Below are 26,518 nucleotides of genomic sequence, written 5' to 3'. Positions count from 1 at the left end.
AAGTTTTCAAATGTATAAATTGTATAAAAATGTTTTGAAAATAGCAGATCTACAAGCTCACAATGCGTTATGCATTATTTACCCATTTTTGAGTGATAGATATATACAGAAAGAGTAAACAATAACAATAATATGAATTAGTGTAGCTTTAGGAATTATGCTGCCGTTGACTCACTTTGAACACTACATTTCCCACAATGCTCCACTGAACGGAAGTACATCATCGACACATGACCTTGGTTGAAATTTCGTCTTCAAGTTTTGCAACAACAGCAGCAGCAGCAGCAGCAGCAGCATGGCGAATAAAGACCCCGCTGTAAGTTAATTATCATTAGAATGTCTGTATTATATGATACTGTTTGTTTTATCTCACTGTCCCACACAATGTGAACGACCACTGCTGTCATGTTAAAGTTACACATGTTTACATTAGCAACGTGGATGCTAGCAGCCATGCTAACGCAACACTTGAATGACATGATAACATCTCAAATGCATCCAATGGTCTAAAGTAACTAATTACATTTACTCAAGTACTGTACTTAAGTACATTTTGTATTATATATTATAATATATTATAATATATAATATATTCTAGCTGTAGAATACAACTCTCGTAGACGTATTTATGAGTCTGACGTTTTCAATCTACGAGAGTTGTAGGGTTCACCCCCATGGAGACATGGACTTTCTGCACTATGCCCCGTAGACACTCCAAACATGTACAAATTAAAAATAAAGGTGCTTACCCCCACGCCCCAGATGTTAACTCTCACTACGGGGTAGTAGTTTAATGTAATAATCCATATCTTTCAATAAAGAAGTGTTTTAATGCCGTCTGTGGCCGATTCTGTTGGAAGTTCCCAATGGGCGGTAGTGACGCGCCCATTTGGTGAAACCCGGAATTACACTCAATGTAAACAGGAAGTAAACGAGGGTGAAAAAATACCGCATTAAAACACTTCTTTATTGAAAGATATGTATTATTACATTAAACTACTACCCCGTAGCGAGAGTTAACATTTGCGTCGTGGGGGTAAGCACCTTTTATTTTCAATTTGTACATGTTTGGAGTGTCTACGGGGTATAGTGCTGAACGTCCCTGTGTCCATGGGGGGTGAACCCTACAACTCTCGTAGATTGAAAACGTCAGAATCATAAATACGTCTACAAGAGTTGTATTCTACAGCTACTTTTACTCCACTCCAATTATCTGAACACTGTAGTTGCTAGTTACTTTGTAGATGTTGTTATTATTATTGCAAAACATACATTAACCACTTCAGCCCTAGCTCTGGTCCATAGCGTTAGAAGGAGTTCTCCTTCTAACGCTATGGACCAGAGCTACTTCAGCCCTATTTACATTTCGGCCATTTGAAACTAGCAGATGCGAGGCATAGTGAGCTTGTAGATCTGCTCTTTTCAAAAAATGTGTATACATTTGAAAACTTGTGAAATGGGTCATTTTGCATAATGAATACTTAATACTTTTGGTACTTTTAAGTACATTTTGATACGAATACTTTTGTACTTTTTTTATTCCAGACTTTTTCTTGTAACAGAGTATTTCTACATTGTATTGATACTTTTACTTAAGTAAAGAAAGAATGTAGTACTTTTTCCACCACTGGAATGAAATGATAAAACATCTCAAATGCATCCTCATCATATTCTGGTCTCAATTGTTTTGTTTTGTTTTGTTTTTGTTTGAATTAATAATGATTAAAACAAACAAGAAAAAAACATGTTTTGCTGTTTTTGTATAAGAGATGCTTTGAATTTGAATGTAAATAATACTAATGACTTCAGCTTACATAGACTGCACATGGTGACAGGATAGGTGGGCACCAAGAAAGAGTGGGCACCTCGGTGTTAAATTGGCTTTTTATTTCCAAAATGTAAATATATATATATATATATATTTGGAAAATGTTTTAAAGTATACATGATTAGAACATGCTTAAAAGTTCGACAATTAAGGTCTAATATTTCTACAAATTGCTACAAAACCTGTATATCCAGTCAGTTTTTTTTTCTTTTTTTGATCTCTGAAGTTGCCTAGAATCCCTTTAAACTTTAAATACATTTAAAGGAGAGAGAAATGCATACTGTAGCCTAGCTCTGGCCCATAGTGTTAAGGAGAACTCCTAACGCTATGGGCCAGGGCTAACTGTAGCCTCAATTGCCATAAAGCTTAGCATATTGTTGGGCTGTCGGCAGAAGCCTTGTATCTTCATATTACTGTTGATTCTTTCATTGTGCTAGCAGTTTTATAAATATTTAACCAATGACTAAATAACTGAATTGGATCCATTGGAACACAGGTTGTTTTTCCTTTATGGCTTTCTGTTTACTCTGTGTAGTCAGTCTGCAAGGTGCTAGGTGTGTGTAGGATTAATGTGTGTTCTTGTGTCTGCTTATCAACTAATAGCGTTTACTTCTCTTACCTCAACCTCAGGGTTTACTGCAGCAGCTGAGGCAAATGGCAGGCAGGATGTCTTCGGGTGGTCCTCGAGGGGCGGGGATTGGTGCCAAGCTCCTGATCGGAGCAGGAGCTCTGATATATGGAGTCAGGGAAGCCACATACACAGGTAGTTATCACAGGAATTATGATGATGATTTATTTACTGTACTACCAATATCATGACAGATTATTTCATGGCTACTGTACTTGACAACCTCTCTCTCTCTCTCTCTCTCGCTGTCTCTCTCCAGTTGAAGGTGGACAGAGGGCGATCGTGTTTAACAGGATTGGAGGGATGCAGATGGACACAGTGCTGTCTGAGGGACTCCATGTTAGGTAGGAAGAAGAAGAGAGAAACAAGACACTGACATAGTCAGGGGTGCACATAACTGGTGCGCAGGTGCGCATGCGTTGTCAAAATGCATGCTGCGCGCAGTGCGCGGCACATCAGACGAAGGGAAGCGCTTTCGCGCACCAACAGCTGGGACCGCTGGGACAGGAATTCTTGCTGAATTTAGAAGCAGGGAGCTACCACATTGAAACGCGCCGGTGAAGCCGCCCCCCCCCACATCGTCTTAATAATGTCATGGCCTCCATGTCCAATCTTTAGCTATTGAGATAAGTCTCAAGGTTGAGGTTGTCCTGGGTTGATTACTTCAACAGCTGTAATGTTACCATAACATAGAACATGATTGTCTCTCCGGCTACTTGGCTAATGATGTATTAACTGGCTAAATGAAAAAGGACAGAGCGATTTGGTTTGACTGTAAAATTTGTAGTATCTGAGGGAGAGAAATACAATGGCAATGCTAAAGGCCCTTGCACACGAGTCCTATAATACAAGCTGCTTTTTTGGTCAATCCGTTTTTAACACATACCCCCAAAAAACACAGGAATCAAACTGGGTTTGAATGGAAAATATGACGCACTGTTGATGGAAATATTTCCGAGTAGGTTTGCAAAAGGTCATAGAGGAAAAAAAATATATATGTACAAGGGGCCTACATAAAGTAAGTGTTGGTTATGAAGAGACAGAAACTAAAGTGCCGTTACAAATGTATACACAGTATTGTTATTGCAAAAATTAGGTATTCATCAGAAAAGTTCCCCCCCATCCTTCCTGGCAGATTTGTTCCAGGTTGGTTGAATGATGCTTTTGGATCTTTTGACCACTGCGGCAGCTAAAGGTAGTGTGGCAAAGCTGAGAGAATTTCAACTCATACAGTAGGGCTGAACGATTTTGGGAAAAAATCTAATTGCGATTTTTCTGACCGATATTGCGATTGCGATTTGATTGCGATTTTTTTAATAAAAAAAAAAAAAAATCTTAAACATTTTTTCAAAGTCAAGCTTCAGTTTAGTATTCACTGTGTACGTTTAAAAAGTAATTGGAAGTAATGGAACATTACCAAATGGCATACCATTTATTTACTGTTCTAGATTCTAATAAATAAGGATGAGAACTAAAAGATATGAATTGCTTCATTGCTTCCAACATGTATCTTCCAAGTACTTTTTTCCCCATGTATATATTTAAACATTTAGCTGGAATAGAAATAGCTTATTTTTGTAAACAACCCAACATTGAACTTGTTGTCATTAACTTATGGCTCAAGAAGAGAAGCTTTTTCTGAAATGAAGTTCAATAAATAAAAATAAAATTAAACAAATAATTACCATTTCGTGTAAACAATTCACAGCAGTGAAATAAGTAAGTCTTTCACTTATGGCTCCAGAAGCATATTTACTGATATCCAGTATTTAGCTTATGTAGATTAACATTCAACTAAAATTAACACTTTTTTGTCTCACAAGGCAAAGTCCTCTCCTACTGTACATTGTATTACTACTACTCCTTGGAAGTGAAAAACTCAGAATACATAACGCAGTGGTGGAAAGTAACTAAGTACATTTACTTAAGTACTGTACTAAGTACAATTTTGAGGTATTTGTACTTCACTTGAGTATTTCTAATTTCCAATACTTTAACTCCTACTCCACTACATCTCAGAGGCAAATATTGTACTTTTACTCCACTACAATTATTTGAGAACTTTAGTGACTAGTTACTTTGCAGATATAAATTATAATATTATAAAACCTACATTAACCACTTTAGCCCTATTTTATACCTAGGTAATTTGAAAATAGCCGATCTACAAGCTCACAACTCGCCGCGATGCGACGCGTTGTGAGCTTGTAGATCTGCTTTCAAACATTAGTATTTTTACTTTTGGTACTTTAAGTACATTTTACTTAAATACTAATATACTAATAAAATACTAACCAATACTTTTGTAGGCCTACTTTTATTCAAGTCAATTTTGAATTTGGGATTTTTACTTGTAAGAGAGTACTTCTACATTGCAGTATTGATACTTTTATTTAAGTACAACATTTGAGTACTTTTTCCACCACTGTACATAAGTGACAAAGATACAGTTCATAGTCGCTTCTTTTGTTTTGGGCTTGTTTTCATAGACAGGGTTGCTTATTTCTCTCTCAAACCCTGGCAACACTGACCAGGAAGTGCTTTGCATCGTATTGTTGTTTACATTGGATCACAGCATCCGACAGTAATAGTTTAATAATGATGGGAAAAATATAAGTTACACTTACAGAAACAAACATAGATATGAGCAACACTACTACTACACTACTTGTGTCGAACCGAAAATAATGTTTTACCGCTACGCGCGGCATCGGGGACTTAAGTTGCGCAACGCGGCCGCTCGACAAACTTTAACCTAACTCTATGAGAGGGACAGAGCGAGAGAGAGAGAGGGGGGGGGGGCGGGGGGGGCGCTGCCCTCTCGCTCCCTGTAGAGAGAGGCAGCCACTCTGGATAGAAGGAGACAAGTCCCGCGGGTGCTCTGGGATTAATATTAATATTACAATTATTTATTATGATAAAATAAAAAAATAAAAAATCGCGGCCTTTGCGATTAGCTAATCGCGTGGTTTCAAATCGCGATTTCGGTTTGAAAACGATTAATCGTTCAGCCTTATCATACAGTACATGATTCAGGACAAACTATTGAAATTAGAAGTGATGAAACAAAACCAAAAGTGAGCAGACAAAATTGAAACTGAAATACTATAAAATTGAAGCTTGCTTTGCTTTGCTTTCTCTCTCCTGATTAGATGAAACTGGCAACCCACCTGAAAAAAACATTTTCTGTTTAATAAAGAGCCAGAGAAATAAGGAGACCCCTGTTACTGAACTAACACTGTATAGCAATGATTACTATCATATTATAGAGCTTTAAATATTTATTTAAAAAACATTTAACAAGAAAATATAACTTACAACAGCTTTGAAAGAGAAACATGTATACAGTAGGTTTTCAGACTTTTGTAATGTTGTTCTGAATAGTTTTCGCTCAGGGTGTTATGTTTTTGTTGACATTTAGAATAGTTTTTGCCTTGGCAGTTGGGACTTGCTGTAGTTCTTAGGTTGTTATAATCTCTCTCTCTTTCTCTCTCGCTCTCTCTCGAAGTGTGAAAACCCGTTGTCTGACCCCAGCTTGAGTGTAATCCTTGAGTTTAGTGATTTAAAGCAAATGTGAAATGAAGCATCATTGTTTGTTGTTGTTAGGATACCGTGGTTCCAGTATCCAATCATCTATGACATCAGAGCCAGACCCAGAAAGATCGCCTCATTGACAGGAAGCAAAGGTGAGACGCGCGCTGTCCGCTGTCAAATTATCTTATATTAGTAGAAGGTGGAGGATGTTTATTTCATATCATTATGATAGTGTCATACAATAGTGGTGAAAATAACTGATGTACAAGCTCACAACCCGCTGCGTTGTGAAAAATGATTGCCTATAATGACATCTCCTAAATAGGGGCGCCAGGTTGAAAGTGTCTGTCTGTCTGAAAGTCTGTCTGTGTTTTTTTTCTTTCTAAATATTTCACAATAATACTAACTTAAAAGTATTATTATGAGTAAATAATGCACTTCATTGGATCCGTTTTGTGTGGATGGTTTGGTGTCCAGATCTTCAGATGGTGAACATCGGGCTGCGTGTGCTGTCTCGCCCCGATGCGGCCAACCTGCCGGCCATGTACCAGCAGCTGGGGAAGGACTACGATGAGAGAGTCCTGCCCTCCATCGTCAACGAGGTGCTGAAGAGTGTGGTGGCCAAATTCAACGCTTCCCAGCTCATCACACAGAGAGCTCAGGTACACACATACCACTGCATAATAACAAGTCATTTTGGCACTTCATTATAATTGGTTCTCAAAGTGAGGTCCAGGGACCCTCTGGGTTATGGACCCTTACAGGTTTGGAACTCTGAGAGCGTACAAATGGAACCAAATGGACCCGTAGTTTGTGCGCTCTCAAGAGTTTATGGTCGTTAAGTTTGAGAATCGCCGGTATTGTATTTGTATAGCTGACGTGAGGTCCACATACCAGCTCTGACAGTGTGATAAAACCATTTCCGGAAACGGTTCCAAGTGAGAAGGAACTGGTTCTGGTTCCTCGATGTCGGATCTGATTCCTTCGATTCCGGATCCCAACCTTAAAGGCATTGTAGGGAACATTAAGCCTAAATTTAAAAAATATTTATATATATTTTTTTTGCATTTTTTCCCCTCTATCAGCCACTATATAATGATGCTGGGGTGTTTTCCTGCACTGAAACACAGGCCTCTTTCTGAAAACCCTATTTTCCCTATTGTTGTTGTTGTTATATTTGTCCGGTACGTAAGGAAGTCTATGGAAGTCTATGGAGGCATCACCCCCTGGTGGCCGGGAAACGAACTGCACAAACAATAACAATGAGGGAAAATAGGGTTTTCAGAAAGAGTACTGTGTTTCAAAACACCCCAGCATCATTATATAGTGGCTGATAGAGGGGAAAAATGCAAAAAAAATATATATAAATATTTTTTAAATTTAGGCTTAATGTTCCCTACAATGCCTTTAATCTACAGTATATCTTATCTGTCTATCTATCACCTTTTGTTTTGAAAAGAATGCAGCATTAGTTGTCTGCTGTGAATAGACCTGAGAATGATTGCTGTTTTGTTTTACTGTGCCGTTGAGCCAGATGTCCAGATGACATGGCTGGTGTGTAAATAACAGAGCACATGCTGTTTATGACCACAGACAGCCTGTGGGCAATTAGCCACGCCGCTAACGAGTTACGTCTGACAAACAGTCAACATTTATTTTCTTACTAAAGTACATGTTGGCAGACATGCATGCTGCGTTATAGAGTACGTGCTTTTATTTTACATGTGGTGTTGATACTAGGGGTGCAGCAGTTAATTGAACTAATCGATTTAATTGATTACTTAAAAAATACATAATTTATCATTAAGGAATGTGGTGCTGATCGGCCCTGCAGTTTGCAAGATAAGCTCCATGCAGACGTCTGTCCCTCTTATAGAAGGCTAGCCTCTCTCAGAGCCACGGAGTAAAAATAAGAACAACGTTTTTTTGTCTATGATGGCATGCCCAAAATAGGGATGCCAGGTTGAAGGGGGAGGCATGCGTTAATCCGACAAACCTTTTCTCCGACTATGTGGCATCCGCGTGCGGTTAGGGTTAGGGTGCGGGTTTGGTTCGGGTTTAGTATTGGAAACGTCGGAGCGCTGCGCTGTCGGAGGAATGCGCTGTCGGACTAACGTACTGCACCCGGTTGAAGGTGGTTAAAGCAAACTTGCAAAAAGTCAATGTGATGTGGTGGGCTTGTAGAACTACAATCCTTTGCTATTTTTGAACTTTTCTGAAAGACTTTGAACCCCCGGCGGTCCTGTGGCAGAGATTTGTCCATATTGTCCAATCACCTTTTGTAGTTTCTTTTTTTTTTTGTGGGCCCGCTGTTTGATTTCATTTTTTACATGGTTGCCAGTTCCCACCTATGTTGTGTGGGAGTCCTAACTGCTCCAGAACAAACTGAATAACTACTAGCTTGCATAACACCTTCAGACTGGTACTTAAGTCTAAGATGTACAGAGTGTCCTACAAAGATCATACAATCTCCGCCATGCAACAACAGTGCTTTCTAGAAAACGTTGAACACGAGCCGTTCCCCTTGCGCTGAACCTGCGTCCAGGAGCTGATCTCTGGATTGAATTTCCACAGATCAAAGTTTTGTGTAAATCACTTTGTAAGTTTGTTTTGATAAGTGATCTTTAAATCGGAAACACATGACGCCTTCACATGTGTTTCCAGATCGAATCTGCTGCTGAGCCAATCAAAGCAAGCTAAGGGAAACCGAACAGGAAACGGATATGCCTCATTCTGAAAACCTGGGAGTACAGTTATGCCCAGAGACTTTTGGCCCCTCAGCCCCTTTAGAGAATGTTGGCTTATTGTCGGTATCGTCCGTGAACGTTAGAGTCTAGACCGTAGACAGTAGTGAATGTGTGCAATAGTAGTAATGGTAGTTCTTACATCTCCCCATCTAATGCAGTTCAGTACTAAACCAGGTTTGGACAGATCTGACATCATACAGTATTATCAAATTCGACTCTTATTTGGTGGGCTGGTTTGATGTGGAAACTGACGAGAAATGTTTGAGATCCCCCCGCTGTGTTGTGTCTGCCCCCCCCCCCCCCTCTCTCCCAGGTGTCACTGCTGATCAGACGAGAGCTGTATGAGAGAGCCAAGGACTTCAACATCATTCTGGACGATGTGTCCATCACTGAGCTCAGCTTCAGTAGGGAGTACACTGCCGCTGTGGAGTCCAAACAAGTCGGTAAGAGCAAACCTCACAATTGCTGTCGGGCAGAAACCTCTTATCTCCATATCCTAGATTTTTATGTTTTTTCTCGTAAATTAATGCCCTACTTGATCATACTACAGCGTCACACAAAAGGATCAAAAGTAGCAGATCTACAAGCTAGAAACGCTTGAGCTCGTAGATCTGCTACTTTATTTTTAATTTGAATCACAATGTGATGCATTGTGAGCTGGTGGGTCTGCTATTTTCACTATTCAATGTACGACGAAGTACATAGTGCTTACGCGTTTGACTGGCCAAAGTGGGCAATTGGAACGTGTAGTCAGCTCCACTCCGGCAGGCCAATTGTAATGTTGAGCAGTGCAGAGAGTTACACATTACAGCTAACACTGAATCAGAGAGTTCTGTAGCATTGGTTCAGATTGAGATGAGCAGAGTAATGTGCAAAGAACTTGAATCATCTTATTTTGTAATATAAAGGGTATTGTCTCAGGTCTTTGGCCAGAAGACTGTTTATTGCTCCATCTGTGATGCAACATTTGCAAGAGCAAATGCAACAGTCTGGTGAGAAAGTAGTTTCAGACACAGCACGGCTCAGCTTTTTATCTGTGAAGATAAAGAACACTTCATTCTATTGTCTATTATCTTATTCTGTGTCGTATATCTGTACAATGAGCGTCCCATGCATTGTGAACAGTCTCTCAATCCTCAGTGTTCCAATTTGACCTTCGTTGTCATCTCACTTTTCACCACCAGAGGGTGCTGTCTGTTGTACTTTGTTTCAATTTCAAACAGCCACACACATAATGCCACATCTTTTTTTATATTATGCGTTGCCACTGCTGTTGTACCCTATTGGCTCACCTGCCAGTGAGGAGCCCCCACTGGGAGGATGTAGCACCACTATCCCACTCCTCCCGTTCAACACCCCCCAGTCCCCCCATTGACAGGTGGGGAGTCGCTCGTGCAGTGACAAAGTTCTCCCCCCCCCGCCCGGCTTCCCTCCCCCAAACAAGGCCGTTTGTGTTTAGACCAGTGGTTCTTAACCAGTGGTCCGGGGACCACCAGTGGCACAATCATTTTAACGACTTAGCTTTGGCTATTCAAAAATAGCTGATATACAAGCTCATAGCGCAGCACTGAGTGCTGCGCTATGAGCTTGTAGATCTGCTATTTTTGAAAAATCTTGAAAATGTGCGCATATCTTTGAATATATATATTTTTTAAAGCGAACATTTTTAACTCAAGTCTTTGCTTCAGGGGGTCCCTGGCACAAAACATTTTCAGATGGGGGGGGGGGGGGGGGGGGTCCGCGGCCGAATGTATATCAATTTAGGGGTCCTTGGCATGAAAAAGGTTGAAAACCACTGGTTTAGACGCTTGGCCAAGCCAAATGCACCGCGATGGATTCTAACCCCCAGACCCCACGGTGGTGGACAGGTACTTTACCCACAGTGCCACCCGATCACCTGAAGTTTACATCATGGGGTCATTTACAGCAGGGGTCAGCAACCTTTTTGACATGAAGTGCCACGTTTTTATTTTCTCGATAGTCAAGTGTGCCATGTCAACATTATACATGTAAATCCTGATACATGTATGCCTCATGTATGTTTATTGAAGCAAGAGGTCTCTCCACTATTAAAATCAATCATAACTCAATTCAAGCGGTTTGTTTTGTTATAAATGTCAGACATGTTGTGATATAGGATACTCGTTTCCTTATTTTTCATAACAAAAAACGTATCTTACGTTGATAGTAATGGTTATAAAACAGGAAAAGGTAGTAGTCTCCAGGTAGGTTGTAATTTGCATAAAGATGCGGGGGGACTTCAATGAATTGACTAAATAGTTTTTAATATTTTACCAAACCAAAAATCCTCTCTCTGACACTTATGCCAGTGCGCTCACCCTCCCCTGTGCCAGTGTTGGCACCCGTGCCTAAGGTTGCCTACCCCTGATTTACAGTATGTGATCTGCAGGCCTGTCCTTGGCCATGAAGTCGACTGTTTTCGAATAACAATCAGCTAATCGGTGGGGGTGCACACTCCCACATAGGCGTGGAGAATAACACTGGCTATTAGGGACGGATGAGCCAACCAAAAAAAGCATGAAACAAGTTGTGACTTGTAGCCAATACCCATGGATTTCGTGGAACACTTTCTATGTAGCCTGTGTCTATAATGCATTCCCACTCGGCACAACACACAGCGATGTACACGGCACGGTTGAACACAATCGGTCGGACGGTGCTTGAGTTATGCACCAGACAGAGAGAGAGACACACACACACACACAGAGAGATTCAGTGAATTTATAGATGGAAAGCTTTATACAGTCAAGTATAAATCTGCTTTTTTTAAAAAATATATATATTTTTGGGGGCTTTTATGCCTTAGCAAAGGCCATCTGGATCGGAACTCGAACCCGCGACAAGTATAGATCTGCTTACCGGTATACAGTGTTGTAAGATGATTTTAATGCATTATGTTTATAATGGATTCTATCTAGACATGTGAGAAAGTGTTACCTAATATTTCCATATAGCGGTAAATGTTGGCTAAGCACCAGCATCAATACATTCACCGTCAACTCCTCCAGAGGGAAAGCAGCATTAGTTGTATTCTAATGACCGCTTTGTCCTTTTTTGAGCTGTTATTCATTTGATTCCTTTTTGTCTGTGTAAGGTAACCTGGAATCACGAGGTAATACATTATTCATGGCCTCGTGCAATTATGAAGTGATTTATGCGGGTGTTTTATGGCTGATTGCACCTCTTCTCAGGGCTGTGTGGGCGTGCACAAACCAGGTTTGATTGACACTCCTGTGAATACAGTCGAGTGACCATCGCCTGCCGAGGTGAAATCTGAATCTCGTCATGCTGAACGTGGGCAGTGCAGGACGCAACGCATACAGACCTCTGTTTGCAGGAGTTGTCGTTGTTGTTCCCATAGATATATATCGTTGCTGTCGGGAAAACAGAAAAAGGTTGTAGTCTCCAGGTCTAGTTCTAGTGGCCAATGCGGCATCTACCTACGTATAGTATGTCTATGGTAGGATTGTCGCCTCTATCTTGGCTCACTAAATAAACTACAGTCAATAACAGCTAGGGGTGTACAGTGGGTTTTTAAACTAGTGGTGCGCTACGTCACGCACGTGAGCGATCACCGATTGAAATGAACTTTAATACATATGTACAGTAGGCCTATTTATTGACCCACAATACACTGTATATCATTTTATTTTATTTACTTGCATAATTGGGATACGTTAGTGTTGTCATAAGCATTACCTTTCAGACTTCACCTTTTTTAATTAGTTCATGAATCCATCAGCCACTGATATCCAAACGTTCTCTTTGGACTGCTTCAGACAGAACATCTGACAGTATGCCTACACCTACAGTCGGCTACTTAGCAGGGCACACAATGGACCATTGATATGCATCCAGCCAGGGTCATTCCTATGTTCACGTTGTCGGCAGCTTTTGTGAGCGAGGTGTGAAGACTGCGAATGGATGTTTTTGATCGATACGTGAGGTACGCGCACGCGGGTAAGCTCGTGCAGCTCTGAACTAGTAGAGCGGTGCTCCACTTCGCCCCACCTCCAGGCTCCAGTACACCCCTGATAACAGCCACACACCTCTTTACTATTGAACTCAGGTGATGTGCATTTGCATCCCTCGCTTGCAGAGAATAGACAACAAATTATCCCTTCATATGGTCAAAACTGAATATATTTTTATTTGGTTTTCAGCACAGGTTGCACAAACTGACCTCACCCAGTATTACTCTTGGGGCCCAGTCCTTCCCTGCTAAACCCTCAGTCAGTCTGTTGCCTGCAGCCTGGGTGGTGAAACCATGTCTCTTAAGACCATTAGCAAGAATGGCAGAACCAAATTCTTAGCCAGGAAATCACAGTTTCTGGACTCGGCTAGAATGGCAGAACCAAATTCTTAGCCAGGAAATCACAGTTTCTGGACTCGGCTATTCTTCGCTTATTAGCAAACTCTTGTATGACGTCTAATAAAATCAAATAAAATGAGACGTGAACGGGATGTTCAATTTACATATGTGTGCCTGTGCCTTTGTCATAGTTTTTATTGGCCCCTAGGTTTTTCTGACATCATGAATTTGTCACCCAGCTTCAGCCTAATGAGGTGTAATAACAAAGATTCCATTGGCTATTCTAAAATAGCAGATCTACAAGCACACAACGTGATGCGTTGTGTAAATCTGAAGGAGAAATTTGACCAATATTAAAACATATTGCCCAAAATAGGGATGCCAGGGTTAAGTGGCTAACTACGGCAATGTGCCAAAGTTTTTTCCAAAAATGCCGAAAAAATCTAACCTACATTAGTTTAGAAGCCCAACAACTAATTAGTCAACTAGAAGGATAGTTGGAGTTGATCCTAGTAGTGATCTGGCTTTGCTTTTGTGTATTATATTGCATTCTGTTATGGTGTTGACCTGCTGCGTGTTGTCCCCCTTCAGCCCAGCAGGAGGCACAGCGAGCCCAGTTCTACGTGGAGAAAGCCAAACAGGACCAGAGACAGAAGATCATCCAGGCTGAAGGAGAAGCGCAGGCTGCTAAGATGGTAAGCTGTCCCTCAGAAACACTCACCACCACATGGAACCGCCTGTAGTGTCAACTAACTAACCCGTCTGTCCACAAGATTGTGAGCACCCTATGAAGCACGCACCCTATTTCCAGTGGTGGAAAAACATACTCAAAAGTTTTTACTTCAAAATGTGCTTGAGTAAAAGTACAAAAGTATTGGTATCAACATGTACTTAAAGTACCAAGAGTAAAAGTACCAAAATGTTTGAAAATAGCAGATCTACAAGATCACAACGTGTCGCGATGCGACGTGTTGTGAGCTTGCAGATCGGCTATTTTCAAATAGCCTAGGTATAAAATGGGGCTGAAGTGCTGTCGGCCACTGGGAGCTGCCCAGTTCAATACGATGCAAATGCAATACGATACTGCTTTATCAGCTTTCACTGAAATGTGTCTTTGCGACACAGCAGCCTTGTTTGCAACACTTAATACCCACATTTGACATAACCCAAAGAAAAACAAAAACTAAATGAATATATATACAGAAACAAAATGAAGACGAGAGCTAAGATGTCCACTGGCCATACTAGATTTAGCCTCAAAATGTAGTTCTGACCTTGACTTTTGGAACTTGTTTGAAGTATTCCTTGCCAACCTTTAGTATGTAGATGCATAGTCTACTACTGTTGGTCACTGGGAGCTGACCAGTACAACCACAGTCTTCTACTGTTGTGTACTTAACTAAGGAAGGGGTGAACATTATTTGCTGGTCTGTCGCTCGTTTGACTTACGTTGAAGTAGTTTGCTCACTGAAAGTAAACTAAGTGAAAACATCTTTCCCAGTGGGGTCGACCACACGCTTTGTTCATATTGGTTGAAGTTCACCAACGTTGAACTAACATGCGTTGAACACACCACGTCAACTTGCCCCAACAGGAAGCTCCGCTCATTCACTCCCATGGAAGGGATGTGAACGGGACGCGTCTGTTTCCGACACTAACGTGTGACCGTGCCCTTGAGCAATAAGCTCCAAGAGGACATGGTTTTAAGTGGTTTTACAACGGCTTAAGGGCCGCTGTTAGACACTGCATGGAGTTCCCAACAATTCCCCTTAACCCATTAAGACCTGAGGCCGATTCTACAAATGCCTTCTAAATCTGTGGTTCTCAAGCTTTTTCGTGCCAAGGACCCCCGCAATGATATGTATTTGGCCGCAGACTCCCATCTGAAAATGTTTTGTGCCAGGGACCCCCAGAAGAGAAGATTTTTGTTAAAATAAATATATTGTATATCTGCTATTTCTGTTCAATATGTTGCTATATAGCTATATACAGTATATATTCTTTACCGGTTTTAATGGGTTAAGCCAAATTTATGTTGGTTTTCATCCTGAGTTTTCATCGTGCAATGTTGTTGTGCACAAGAACGGCAGAGAATAGCAGACCAACAAGCTTTTGTTGGTCTGCTATTCTCGGTGTCAGAAACTACTGTGCGACAAATATGAATTGGGTTTTAGCTGTTATGAAACCACTGTAAACCACAGCCTTGTATGGCTTATTGTTTTTATAAAATGATTACCAAATATGGCAACATGAAAATCACAGAAATATCCCAATATATATGTTTTAATAATCATGTCATTACAAGAATAACTAGAAAAAGTGCTCCTCGGAGCACAAGTCTCCGCCAGCAGACTTGTGTTGTGTCCTATCCGTCCTGTCTGTATAAGTGTCCTATCCGTCCTGTCTAGGTAAGTGTCCTATCCGTCCTGTCTGTGTAAGTGTCCTATCTGTCCTGTCTATGTAAGTGTCCTATCCAATTGTTACAGTATCCGCCATTTCTCAGGGTCCTTACATTTCGTGATTATTCCTGTCTTACCTCACTTTGAAAGAGGCTAAGACTCTTTCAAAGTGACACATGTATTTATAGGCCGCTATACGTCACTAGCCAATCAGATCACACTATTTCACCGTATTGTCACGTGAGGCTTGACCAATGTTAGCTTGACATGTGGAAAGTGAAAACAATGTCTCCTGGCGGAGACAATTACTACAAGAAAGTGGTCCCTGTATAAACAATATGGTTGCTATGGTACGTTTACATTCAGACGGTGTCCGCTATAACTGCATGGAAGGTTCTGAGTATTGTAAACCTTTGAACTTGCCACTGTAAATGTGAAATGAATCAATGCGCTATTGATCAAATGCATGGCCTATTTGTTGCTTACAGGGTTATCAGAACCCTGTTCATTTTTTTGTAAATCAAAACCAAATTGGACATTTTGAAACCATTCGCCTGGCATAGTAATGCGGTCACTGTTGTGTGTTTTATAGAGCATTTTACAAAGGCCTCAGCCTGTCAAAATCAAGTATTGGAACTACCCATTTTATAAACGTTTCATTTTAGCCACAGTGTTTCGCTGGTCTGTAGTGTTCCCAGGTTGAACGTAAACCAACGTGACCCACAGCTTTGGAAGGGCACATACTGTTACTGTATGAAACATGAGATCCAAAGCAGAGGTTTCTTCACTCTTTATTTCCTGAGCTCCTTTAGAAGGAGATTAGGAATGCAACAGTTAATTGAACTGAAAAACGTTGAAGCCAACCAAGTGCTCAAGAGATAAAAACAAAAAAGTAGACAGTGCTTCTAGAATCAACGGGAACAATACCAGAGGAAAGAAGAAAAGATCCGAGCACTCGGAGGAGAGGACGTAAATGAAAAATAACTTTAACCCATTTAACACCTGAGGCCGATTCTAAAAACGCCTTCTAAATCCTAACCTAAGTTTTCTAAGCAAACAACTAATGTGACACAGTTGCTGTCCCAGCTTGAATGGTATAACAACACATACAGTAGGTTCAACAAGTCTAAATGAGTTACTGTATAACCATAATATAAAAAATGCCTTCATGTTTCAACCAGACTGGGTAAGAGTAAAGACAATCTGCAACGTAATGCATTTTAACAAAAATGTTTTCATTTTCACATCTTAACTGATCGGAGAGGGAGATTATCCAGTGTTGAGGGAAACCGCATTCTCAATCTCAATACATATCTCCTGTTGGCTACGGTCCAACAGGAAGCTAGATTCAACCGCTGTCGTCTTTGTCATTGTGCTGTGTTATGCATCTTCTAATATTTTGCATACGCAGTCCAAGAGGGTACAGGCACATCCAAACAGATTTTTTTTTTTATTTGAATCTTGAAAAGTAACAGTTTTGGACATGTGAGGTTCCCCCCCGACAGGAACGATATGTGGTGAATGAAGGCTTTGAAGGAATTTTATGAACGTTTTTTTATGAGGTCACTTCTAATCAGTTCCTCCCTCAATCCGAGTGGACATTTATGCCGAATGTTATGAAATTCCCTCTCAGGCATTCCTGGAGATATTGCGTTCAGTGACCTTGGCCCGTGACCACCTACTTCTAATCAGTTCATCCTTGAGTCCTAGTGGACGTTTGTGCCAAATGTCATGAAATTCCCTCAATGCCTTCCTGAGATATCACGTTCACAAGGTTGGGACGGACAGGCAGACAGACAGACAGACGGACAACCCAGAAACATAATTCCTCTGGCTATGGCTGTTTCCAGCGGAGGCATAACCAGTACAAGAGAGAAGATAGAATATTCACACACTGTTTTCCATTCTCCCAAAGTGGCATTTATTAAAGTGTACAATGTTTTGACCAGATTGGTCTTCATCATGTCAAAAGGTTTTACATGTAATCAATTCACTTTGGGAGCATTGAAAACGGTGTGGGGTTATCCTGTCTAGGGCTGGACAATATATCCGTGTTATATCGGTTGTGATATGAAACTAGGATTTTGCATATTGTGATATGGCAAACTAAAGCCTTATTTTATACTTTCAAAAAGTAAATAAAAAATACATTTGATATACATCACATCAATATCAAGATGTGTCAAAAATATCATGACATTTGATTTTGTTCATATGACACAGCCCTACTCCCATTTCCCATATAATATTAATGCTGAAATAATTTATGTACAAACCTTGTATCTCCATATTTAAAATGTTTGTTTTTCTTTTTTTGTAAATTACTTTAAATCCCTACTTCATCATACAAGAGCGTCACATAAAATGTGTGAAAATAGCAGCTCTACAAGCTCACAACGCTTCACACCGCGCTATTTTCACTATTTTTTTTCCACTAAATGTTTTGAAAATAATAATAAAAACAGAACGGTTTTGGACATATAGAAGGTTTCCACCCGACAACAACCCGACAGGTTTCAGCCAAGGAATCAAACACATATTCCAGACATGCTGCTGTTAGTTCCCCATAGCTATGCTTTCATGATGCTTCCTGCCTTTCCCTTTCTCCCTCGTGAGACTCTTATTAATTTTAATATGCCTGACAGTAAACACACACACACACACACACACACACACGCACATACGCCTGTATCTGTTGTCCTAGACTGATTGATGGGTCATTATTATCTTCAAAACTGGTTGGTCCTGCTAAGGTCACACCCCTTGGCTTTTCCTTACAAGGAACAAAAGAGTTCTAACTAATGTGTCGTTTACCTCCGTCACGTGTTCACAGTGATACACAGACATTTTTTTCTTCAGCCTGCATATGTGTGTGTGTGTGTGTGTGTGTGTGTGTGTGTGTGTGTGTGTGTGTGTGTGTGTACTAAGTTAAGTTTAGAGGCTAGGGTTACAGTTATGCCTAGATTTATCAAATATTTGCTGATTTACAAGCTCACAACTGAGCTTGTCGTTTGGCTATTTTTGGCTTTAGGGTTACGGTTACCCTTTTGAATTTGTTTGGCCTTCCCGGCACATGTTTTGATTTTAGTTTTTTCCATTTAAATGTATTGATCGTTTTCCATGTTGTTTCATCATATGTTTTTAATATATGTGCAAATAAACTAAACTAAACTGTTAAAAATGGCATACAAAAATAATATATGCCTTTATAAAATCACTGTCCTAAAATGTTAATGTCCTCTGAAGTATAGTAATACAAACGTACGTGTGTGTGTGTGTGTGTGTGTGCGCGTGCGTGCAGCACAGTGACAACTAGTGGAGCCGGTTCCATTCGTATCCTGAGGGTAGTTCTTGATGACTAACAGATGTCACACTAACCACCCTGCCTTTTATGTGTGTGACAGAGAGTATCACTGAGAAAATGCAAGAATTACTGTTTTCTCTTTTAACCCCCGCCTGTGTGTCTTCTTGTGTCTTAACAGCTGGGTGAGGCCGTGACAAAGAACCCCGGCTACCTGAAACTCCGGAGAATCCGGGCGGCCCAAGCCATCGCCAAAACGGTACAGACCACGACCTTAGATCAACCTTAGATCAGCCATAGATCGACCATAGATACATTAGATGGACCTTTAGGGAAGTGATTCTCAACCTTAACCCATAATTTCAAGGAACCCCAGTTTGATTTGCATTAAGCCACAGACCTCTATTTGGGTCCCCAATCTCTACTGTAAAATCCTCAGTGTTAGTTTAACTCTGACACTGTACAAATGGAACCAAATGGACCCGCAATATTCCAGGGTCAGAGATGCATTAAAAGAAAAGAAAGGAGTTACAGACCCGTAAAAGGTCAAATTCGGACCCCATGTGGTCCCCGGACTTGACGTTAAGAACCAGTGCCCTTAGATTGACCTTTGTGTCCACTATAATATACATCTCCTATTTACAGATAAAATAACTCAATACCACTGAAAAGAGAATGATAGTTTTATGATCATATGCGGCATCATAACGTGTCTGGTCTTAAGGAGTTAAGAAACACAGAGCCTTAAGCCTATAAAACGCACTTGTTTCACACAGTTGATGCGTCATTTGTCCTTAAAAGACGTCTCCTGCCTTCACCCGCATGTTGTCTTTACACCTGAAGAGGATTTAACGAGTGAAACCATTCAGCGATCGTAGCCTTTCACCTGGATTTCACTTTTCAGTCTCAGACACTCGGTGTGTTGGAATGGTTTTGAGCCACTAGATGGCGCCATATGAACACGTATGAGAGGTTGGGACTGTTGGTGGAAAGTCCAGCAATAGCTATATTGCCAGACAGACACACAACACGTCACAATGTGACACTGTTTCTATTTGGTTATATTTATTTCTAGACTCTTTAGCTAAATGTAACAATGATTTTACTGTGTACTCAGTACACAGAGAAGTGTACTGTGATTGAGATGTGTGAATACCATATTGTTAAATATTACAGGCAGCACACATGTCAAATTGTAATGCACTGCAGAAAGATTTATGTTTTGTTTTTTAAGGACTGAACCTTTTCACAATAGGTAGACTGGGCCATTTGTGTGTTTTTGGTTTACAATTTCATTTAATGTTAAAACATGGAGAGTGATTAAACACACATCACATTAACACATTGCGTGCCAATCGTGTATTTCTACACAAACCTAAATAATTGCGCAGCGTGCCAGTCGCGTAGTTCTACGCGAAGTGGTCTTTTTTTTTTTTTTTTTCTCTCGCAGTGATGCATTTCATTGTAGGCCCCCCTCGCAGTGACACATTTCATTGTAGGCCTCCCTCGCAGTGACACATTTCAATGTAGGCCTCCCTCGCAGTGACACATTTCATTGTAGGCCTCCCTCGCAGTGACACATTTCATTGTAGCACACCCGGATATGGATTTTCGTTCCCATCCGCCGCCGCTCTAAAGCTTCCCCTAATCCGCCATTATCTCAGAGTTGTTTTTCTCCTCGCTGAACGCTGTTTAACAGAAACCGCGACTACTGCAAAATGGAATTTCGCCGATTGAAACGGTCTTCTCTGGGCCACTCACACAGCTACCCTGTGTGTCTACAAACAGTTTAACGCGCGATCATAAGGTATTTAGCGAGGTCTGTGGTGACGTGAAAAAAACAAAAAAACAACTATAAATCGCTGGCACTGGTGAGTACATTATGATATTAAACTCTGGCGTGGAACGTGTTAAAGTACTTTGTAAATAAAATAGTTCATAATATGTATCTGCCTGCTTGTATTAACATGATTTAATGTGCAGTAGAACATATAGATGCATAGTAGAATTGAATCATTACCTGTGGTGAATAGTAGTTGAATGGAATCGTGAGATCAGTGAAGATTCACACTATTACAAGCTCTCTGGTATGCAGTGTTACGAGTTTGCCTGAGCTCTGTTATGCTGTGTAGATAGATGGATAGATAAAATGTTTGTTTTTATACACATTTCCGGGTCATAACTTTGAGTTGAAGAATTCAGAGAGGTAAAACTGTAAATTAGTTCCACTCAGCTGAAGTCTAACCTTTTCTGTGTCATTCTCTGTCCGACCTGCAGCTGTCGCAGTCTCAGAACAAAGTTTATCTGAGCGCTGAAAACCTGGTGCTCAACCTGCAAGACCACGGCGACCGCTTCAACAAGTGAGTTGTGTGACAAGTGAAGCGTCCTCAAAGCTCACTGTCACCGTCCTGCTGACACGTGCAACACATAGATTCACTAGAAACACTAATGCGCTTCGCATAAACGCAACCCGAATTTGTGTTTATCGGAAAAGAAAAAGGTGACCGAATTGATAAATTATACCACATGAACCCTGGAAGAAGCTGCAAGGTCTATGTAAAAACACTGAATAATAGGGCCGTCGCCAGTGTTTGGCAGATTGGTGAAGTAGATTAAATAAACAGCCAAATAGACAGGGGTGCACATAACTTTTTAGGTCTAGTACGCAGAAGAGCACCTGGAGATGTGACTTGGTGCGCAACAAATAAATGGTCCCGTTTGTCAACGGACGGACGGGGGGGGGGTGGGGGAGTCAGCACGGTGCCGACCGGACAGTTTTGTCAACGGGGGGGGGGGGGGGGGGGGCAGCTGCGCGAGGGGAAAAAAAGAGGACGCTCTGCTTGCAAATTCCGCCGACTTTCGTCGTTTTTTTCCTCTCTCATCGTTTGGTGAAGCCCCCAAGCTTGCGCACCAGTTATGTGCACCCCTGCAAATAGACCTTCAATAGAATATAATGGGTCCTCTGAACGGTGGTTCGTTACATGCCAGTTTAAAAAAGGCTCTCTCTTCCTTGTGAAAATCAAGAGATGTGGGCTATGATCCACACCATGTATTTATAACATGAGGACTTTGAATTGGCTCTTGACGCATCCACCAACCACTCGAAGCATTAAAAAAAACTATGCTGTAGACCGATAATAAACCACTTAAGCCCTATTTTTATACTTTGTTGTACAATGGTGTTGGTGTGCCGGAAATATTTCACGGAGAGAATTGTGTGCACATCCCACGCCTGCATTTAGGCCAGGTGCTGGACATCAAGGGAAGAATCAAGGATAAGAAGAAGAAAGTCTGCACACTGTTCTCAAGCTCCAACAAAACTAACTTTTTATTTATGCGACGTTTCGACCTTCTAGGTCTTCATCGGGTACAAATATTTGCCTGATGAAGACCTAGAAGGTCGAAACGTTGCATAAATAAAAAGGTCGTTATTTTTGGCGCTTGAGAACAGTGTGCAGACTTTATTCTTCTTATCCTTGTGCCGGAAATAGCCATTCTTCAAAAAGAGATTTGTCAATGACATGCCCACAATAGGGATGACAGGCTCAAAGGGGTTAATGAAGTGTTAACTCCGGAACAGGCCATGGAATATTGTAATCATATCGGAAACCTTATTGTCCCATCACTGGTTTACATCATTTTTTGTTGATTTTCGGAAAGGGAGAAGTAAATGGGGGGTGGGGGGTGCATGTATAAATAAGCATGTCAAAGAGTATTACTATATCTGCACAGCAGATACAGTATGTACATGAGGTTAAGCATGAAATGCATATAAGTGGTAACACATCGGTAGGTCCACATAGCGGCAGGTAATGTGCATGATTAGACATAAGGTGCAAAGAAAAAAAACACACAGGGCTGAAACTTTAGTTAAGAAAATCGTTGCTGTCGGGCAGAAACCTCTTATCTCCATATTGTAACTTTTTGTATTTTTTCGTAAATGACTTGATCATACTACAGCGTCACACAAAAGCATCAAAAGTAGCAGATCTACAAGCAGATCGCGGCACGAAGCGCCGCGTCTCGAGCTTGTAGATCTGCTACTTTTGCTATTTTTGAATTTGAATCCTGAAAAGTAACTGTTTTGGACATATGCGGTTTCCATCCGTCACCGAGACGATATCCACATGAAGGGAGGAAAAGCCGTTTCAAGTTAAAAAGTTCCAGTTGACAGATCACAGCTAAGGGCCGTTGTTTATCCTGCTGCAAAGCAGAGGCCTCGGAGCCTTTTGCTTTTTCTGACACGGGCATAGAAATCTCAATGAGTTTAATTGACACACAGCTTTTGAAAGAACGTATTTATCCTGACAGCAGCAGCCATCAAAGCATTTGGCAGACCATTTTATTTTGTTTAACGATGTTTCGCTGCATTTGTTGCTGTATCTTCAGCTTCATCTATTTGAGCGTCTGCCTGGCATATACTATATGTTTTTGCAAATGTTCGTCTCATTGTGAAGACGGTCGTGTTTTGAATTTAAATCTCTCCTAAAGTTTCTCTCCTCATTTTGTTTTCTCTCCCTCTCTATAGATTGCAGTCGGTGAAGCCTCAAGTCTGAAGGATTCCATTTACGTCCAGTCAGTCTCCTCCTCACACACAGCTATCAAACTTGACACTATGACATGATTTATGAAGTATTTCCACTGCACAGGGACTGTCCTCTACCCCACATTACACTTCTAGTTCAGGTATGACGTTGTACCAGTGTTCACCTGGTCTAACACTTGAGTCAGATACCAGTAGAACACCAGTATCGTACCATACCATACTACATTAGTTCATACTATCTGATCCAAGCTTCTCTTTGTGTCGCATCATTACACGATAACATCCTGCGTGTCAATTTAACTCTTGACCGCCTACAAATGGAACCGAATAATTCAATATCATTAAACCCGTTACTGGAGACGATGCACAGGGCTACATTACATAATTACATTTTCTGCCAATACAAGCTAAGCTCACAATACTTTATCTTGTAGTTTGCATTTCACGTCGCTTAAGAAAACCCTTGGCTGCGTTTCAATCAGATATTGACATCAAGTGTGGCTCAGTCAAAATGCAAGAACAGACGATGTAGATTTTTGAACGTAATTACAATGCATGCGTCTCATTTTACAAGTGAAGATTAAAGAGTTTAATATGTTAATAAGGCTGATGCGGGTCTTCACGGGTCCATACAGGTAAAGCAATTTCTGACTAATTTACCGAAGTCCCACGACAATTATCATCGTCCCGTCCAGTAACCAAGAGACAAGTCAATGTTTTGGACCTGGTCCTGCTTGGGTCTCGGGTAGGGTCCTGGGTTTGCGGTTTTGGGTGGACACATGCTTCACCTCTCCCCGTAAGGGTCCATTTGATTCCATTTGTATTCTCTCAGAGTTACAAATGAATACATTTTTACTGTGCTATAAGTCCCGACGGCAGTAACTATGTTAGACCTATGTTTATGTCTTGGCCTGTAAAAAACAAAAAGTCTTGTTACAGAAGAAGTGGATATGGTTTATATTATATATATAGAAAATATTTATGTGTGTAATTATAATATTGTTGATTTGAGCTTTCCAGTTGTGGTCCTAGAAAACCTGTATGTAATCATTCCAACGCTCAGCAAGCTTTAGTTACTGCCGCTTGGATCTGTAGGATGGCTTTTAGTCGTGGAAATGGAGCAGTACGCCCGGTTCCTACACCTGGTTTAGCATCAGGTTTCCCTACGCTGCGTTCATGTTGGAGGTCGGTATGCCTGTATGCTTTTCACACTGACAAATGCAGCAAATCACGGCCCCATTGCTTTGAGTTTTACATCACCTGACAACGAGGTAGACTCGCTGACAGCAAGGCCTTGAGGCTTGTGATGCACGCCCGAGCGAGCTGCTCTGTGCCGAGCATTAAGGGATGTAAACCTGACGTTACATCTGATGGATTCTTTTTTTGTCACAGTGTTTTCATCTCTGAACTTTGAAAGAGAATCGAGGCCCAGATTTTTCCGACCTATGACACTTATTATTCTTCACTCTGTTTATACCTGTTGCTGTTCATAATGGACGGTGCCGTTTCAGCTCAGACAAAAACAAGAGGACACACGCGTCACATCCATCTAGCTCAGTGGTTCTCAACATGTAGGCCGAGGCCCACTGGTGAGCCATGCGGATATTTCAAGTGGTCCCCAACTAATTGGCTAAAACTCTTACGATGATATAACATTAAATATGAATTAATGTTATTGTTAAAAAAAACAATCATTGTATTTTTTCTTTACAACTTTGAAAAGTGTTTCTCATTGTGATACCGATGAATAAGGAACCTAACGTTAGTTCCGTTGATCCAAGCCGGAACACCGTTAGATTGATTGATCATTCAAATTAACATGCTCCGTGTCAAGTGGTCAGATGGGTGACTTGACTTTCAAGATTCCCAAGTGGGCCCTGATCCAGAATATTTTGAAAACGAAATACAGATCAACTGCGTTTTGCCACATTTTGTCAGTGCGAAGGGCATACCAGTGTACATGGAGAGGGGAAGTGGCTGGTGCCTCAACGGGGCTCAAGTCCACTGCACTGACCGTGCACCTGCCTCGTTATAAATGTCAATTTAATGTTTATTTTCTTCAATGTATAATGTTGTTTTCAACATTGACCACAGTGGGGGTTTCCCTGTACCAAGACTGAACTGTACATTTGTGTACCAGTGAGGGATACAGCGCAGAACTTCAGTGCAGTGGAAAAGTACTGTCCTTTCAGAGCTCGGGCATTGTTTGTCCGACGTATTTCCGCGGCCACAGAGAGCCCTCCATGCATACCGTGGCTTTTTGTGTTTTGTTGTGTTGTAACACTTGGCGAAACAAACGCTCCATTCAGAAGTGCTTGTGTTCAGACCACAGAGAGTCCAATGAGTGTCAACTCATGCTCCCTTATCAAACCGTTAAGCCTGATTTACGCCGAGTGTCGTCCCACACCGGAAATAGCTGATCTACAAGCTCACAACACGTCGCCAACACGATGCTTTGTGAGCTTGTAGATCGGCTATTTACGGTGCGGAACACCATGGAACGATGAGGTGTACATTAGGCATTAGCCTACAACACAAGCAAGCTCATTCCAAAGAGTATTTGTGTCAAAGTGTTACACGTTGAGACACACCAGTTCATATACAAGTTTATACGAGTATACATGTTTATACAGAGTTTACAAAGACCAATTTTTGTAGTCGAGTGTGATTTGAATCACATGTTCTCTGTGATTGGTTCTGGATTGATAGATTTTTTTTTGTTTGTTTTATAAAGAGGTTTTTGTGTTCCCGTTGGCAAAGCAAACGCAACAGAGTTTGGAGTGAATAAAGATCACATATATTGTTTTTGGAACAAATCCGTTCATGTGGATTTCTTGAATTATATATAACTGTTAACATCTTTTTAGTTTTCTTAAGGCACAATTCCTGTCATACTGTTTATTTATATACTGTATTGTTGTATCAATTCATGACATGAATTAGGTTACAGTTAACAGATGAAAGGTTGGTTTGATCCCCATGACGAACATTTTTTAAATGCTACCAAATCATTAACCACTTCAACCCCACAAAAACAGAAAAGACACTAGTATAGAGCCCTGAGGGACTCCGCTCAACCATATGGGGTTTAACTGGTTAATTAATAATGTAAACCAAATGGTAATTAAACTGAGCATCCAATATTTGATGCAAGAGAAACCTGTGCCGTGTCGCGTTTCGAGGAGAACGAAACGATGTACGA

General features: G+C 40.9%; 1 protein-coding gene across 1 annotated transcript; it reads left to right on the top strand.

Moving 5' to 3' along the window:
* The first annotated feature begins 217 nt into the window (after positions 1 to 217).
* LOC311046269 (prohibitin-2-like) lies at positions 218 to 26,132 on the top strand. Its single transcript, XM_084058482.1, has 10 exons — positions 218 to 316; positions 2,459 to 2,591; positions 2,716 to 2,800; positions 6,063 to 6,142; positions 6,468 to 6,652; positions 9,051 to 9,180; positions 13,662 to 13,765; positions 18,952 to 19,029; positions 21,048 to 21,130; positions 23,299 to 26,132. Exons 1-10 carry the CDS (start codon positions 296 to 298, stop codon positions 23,324 to 23,326), a joined length of 927 nt encoding a protein of 308 aa, XP_083914608.1. The 5' UTR covers positions 218 to 295; the 3' UTR covers positions 23,327 to 26,132.
* The last annotated feature ends 386 nt before the right edge of the window (positions 26,133 to 26,518 follow it).

Source organism: Gymnoscopelus microlampas, assembly GCF_963454915.1.
Source record: "Gymnoscopelus microlampas genome assembly, chromosome: 5".
Classification (NCBI taxonomy): Eukaryota; Metazoa; Chordata; class Actinopteri; order Myctophiformes; family Myctophidae; genus Gymnoscopelus; species Gymnoscopelus microlampas.
This window is presented reverse-complemented; position numbering and strand designations above follow the sequence as displayed.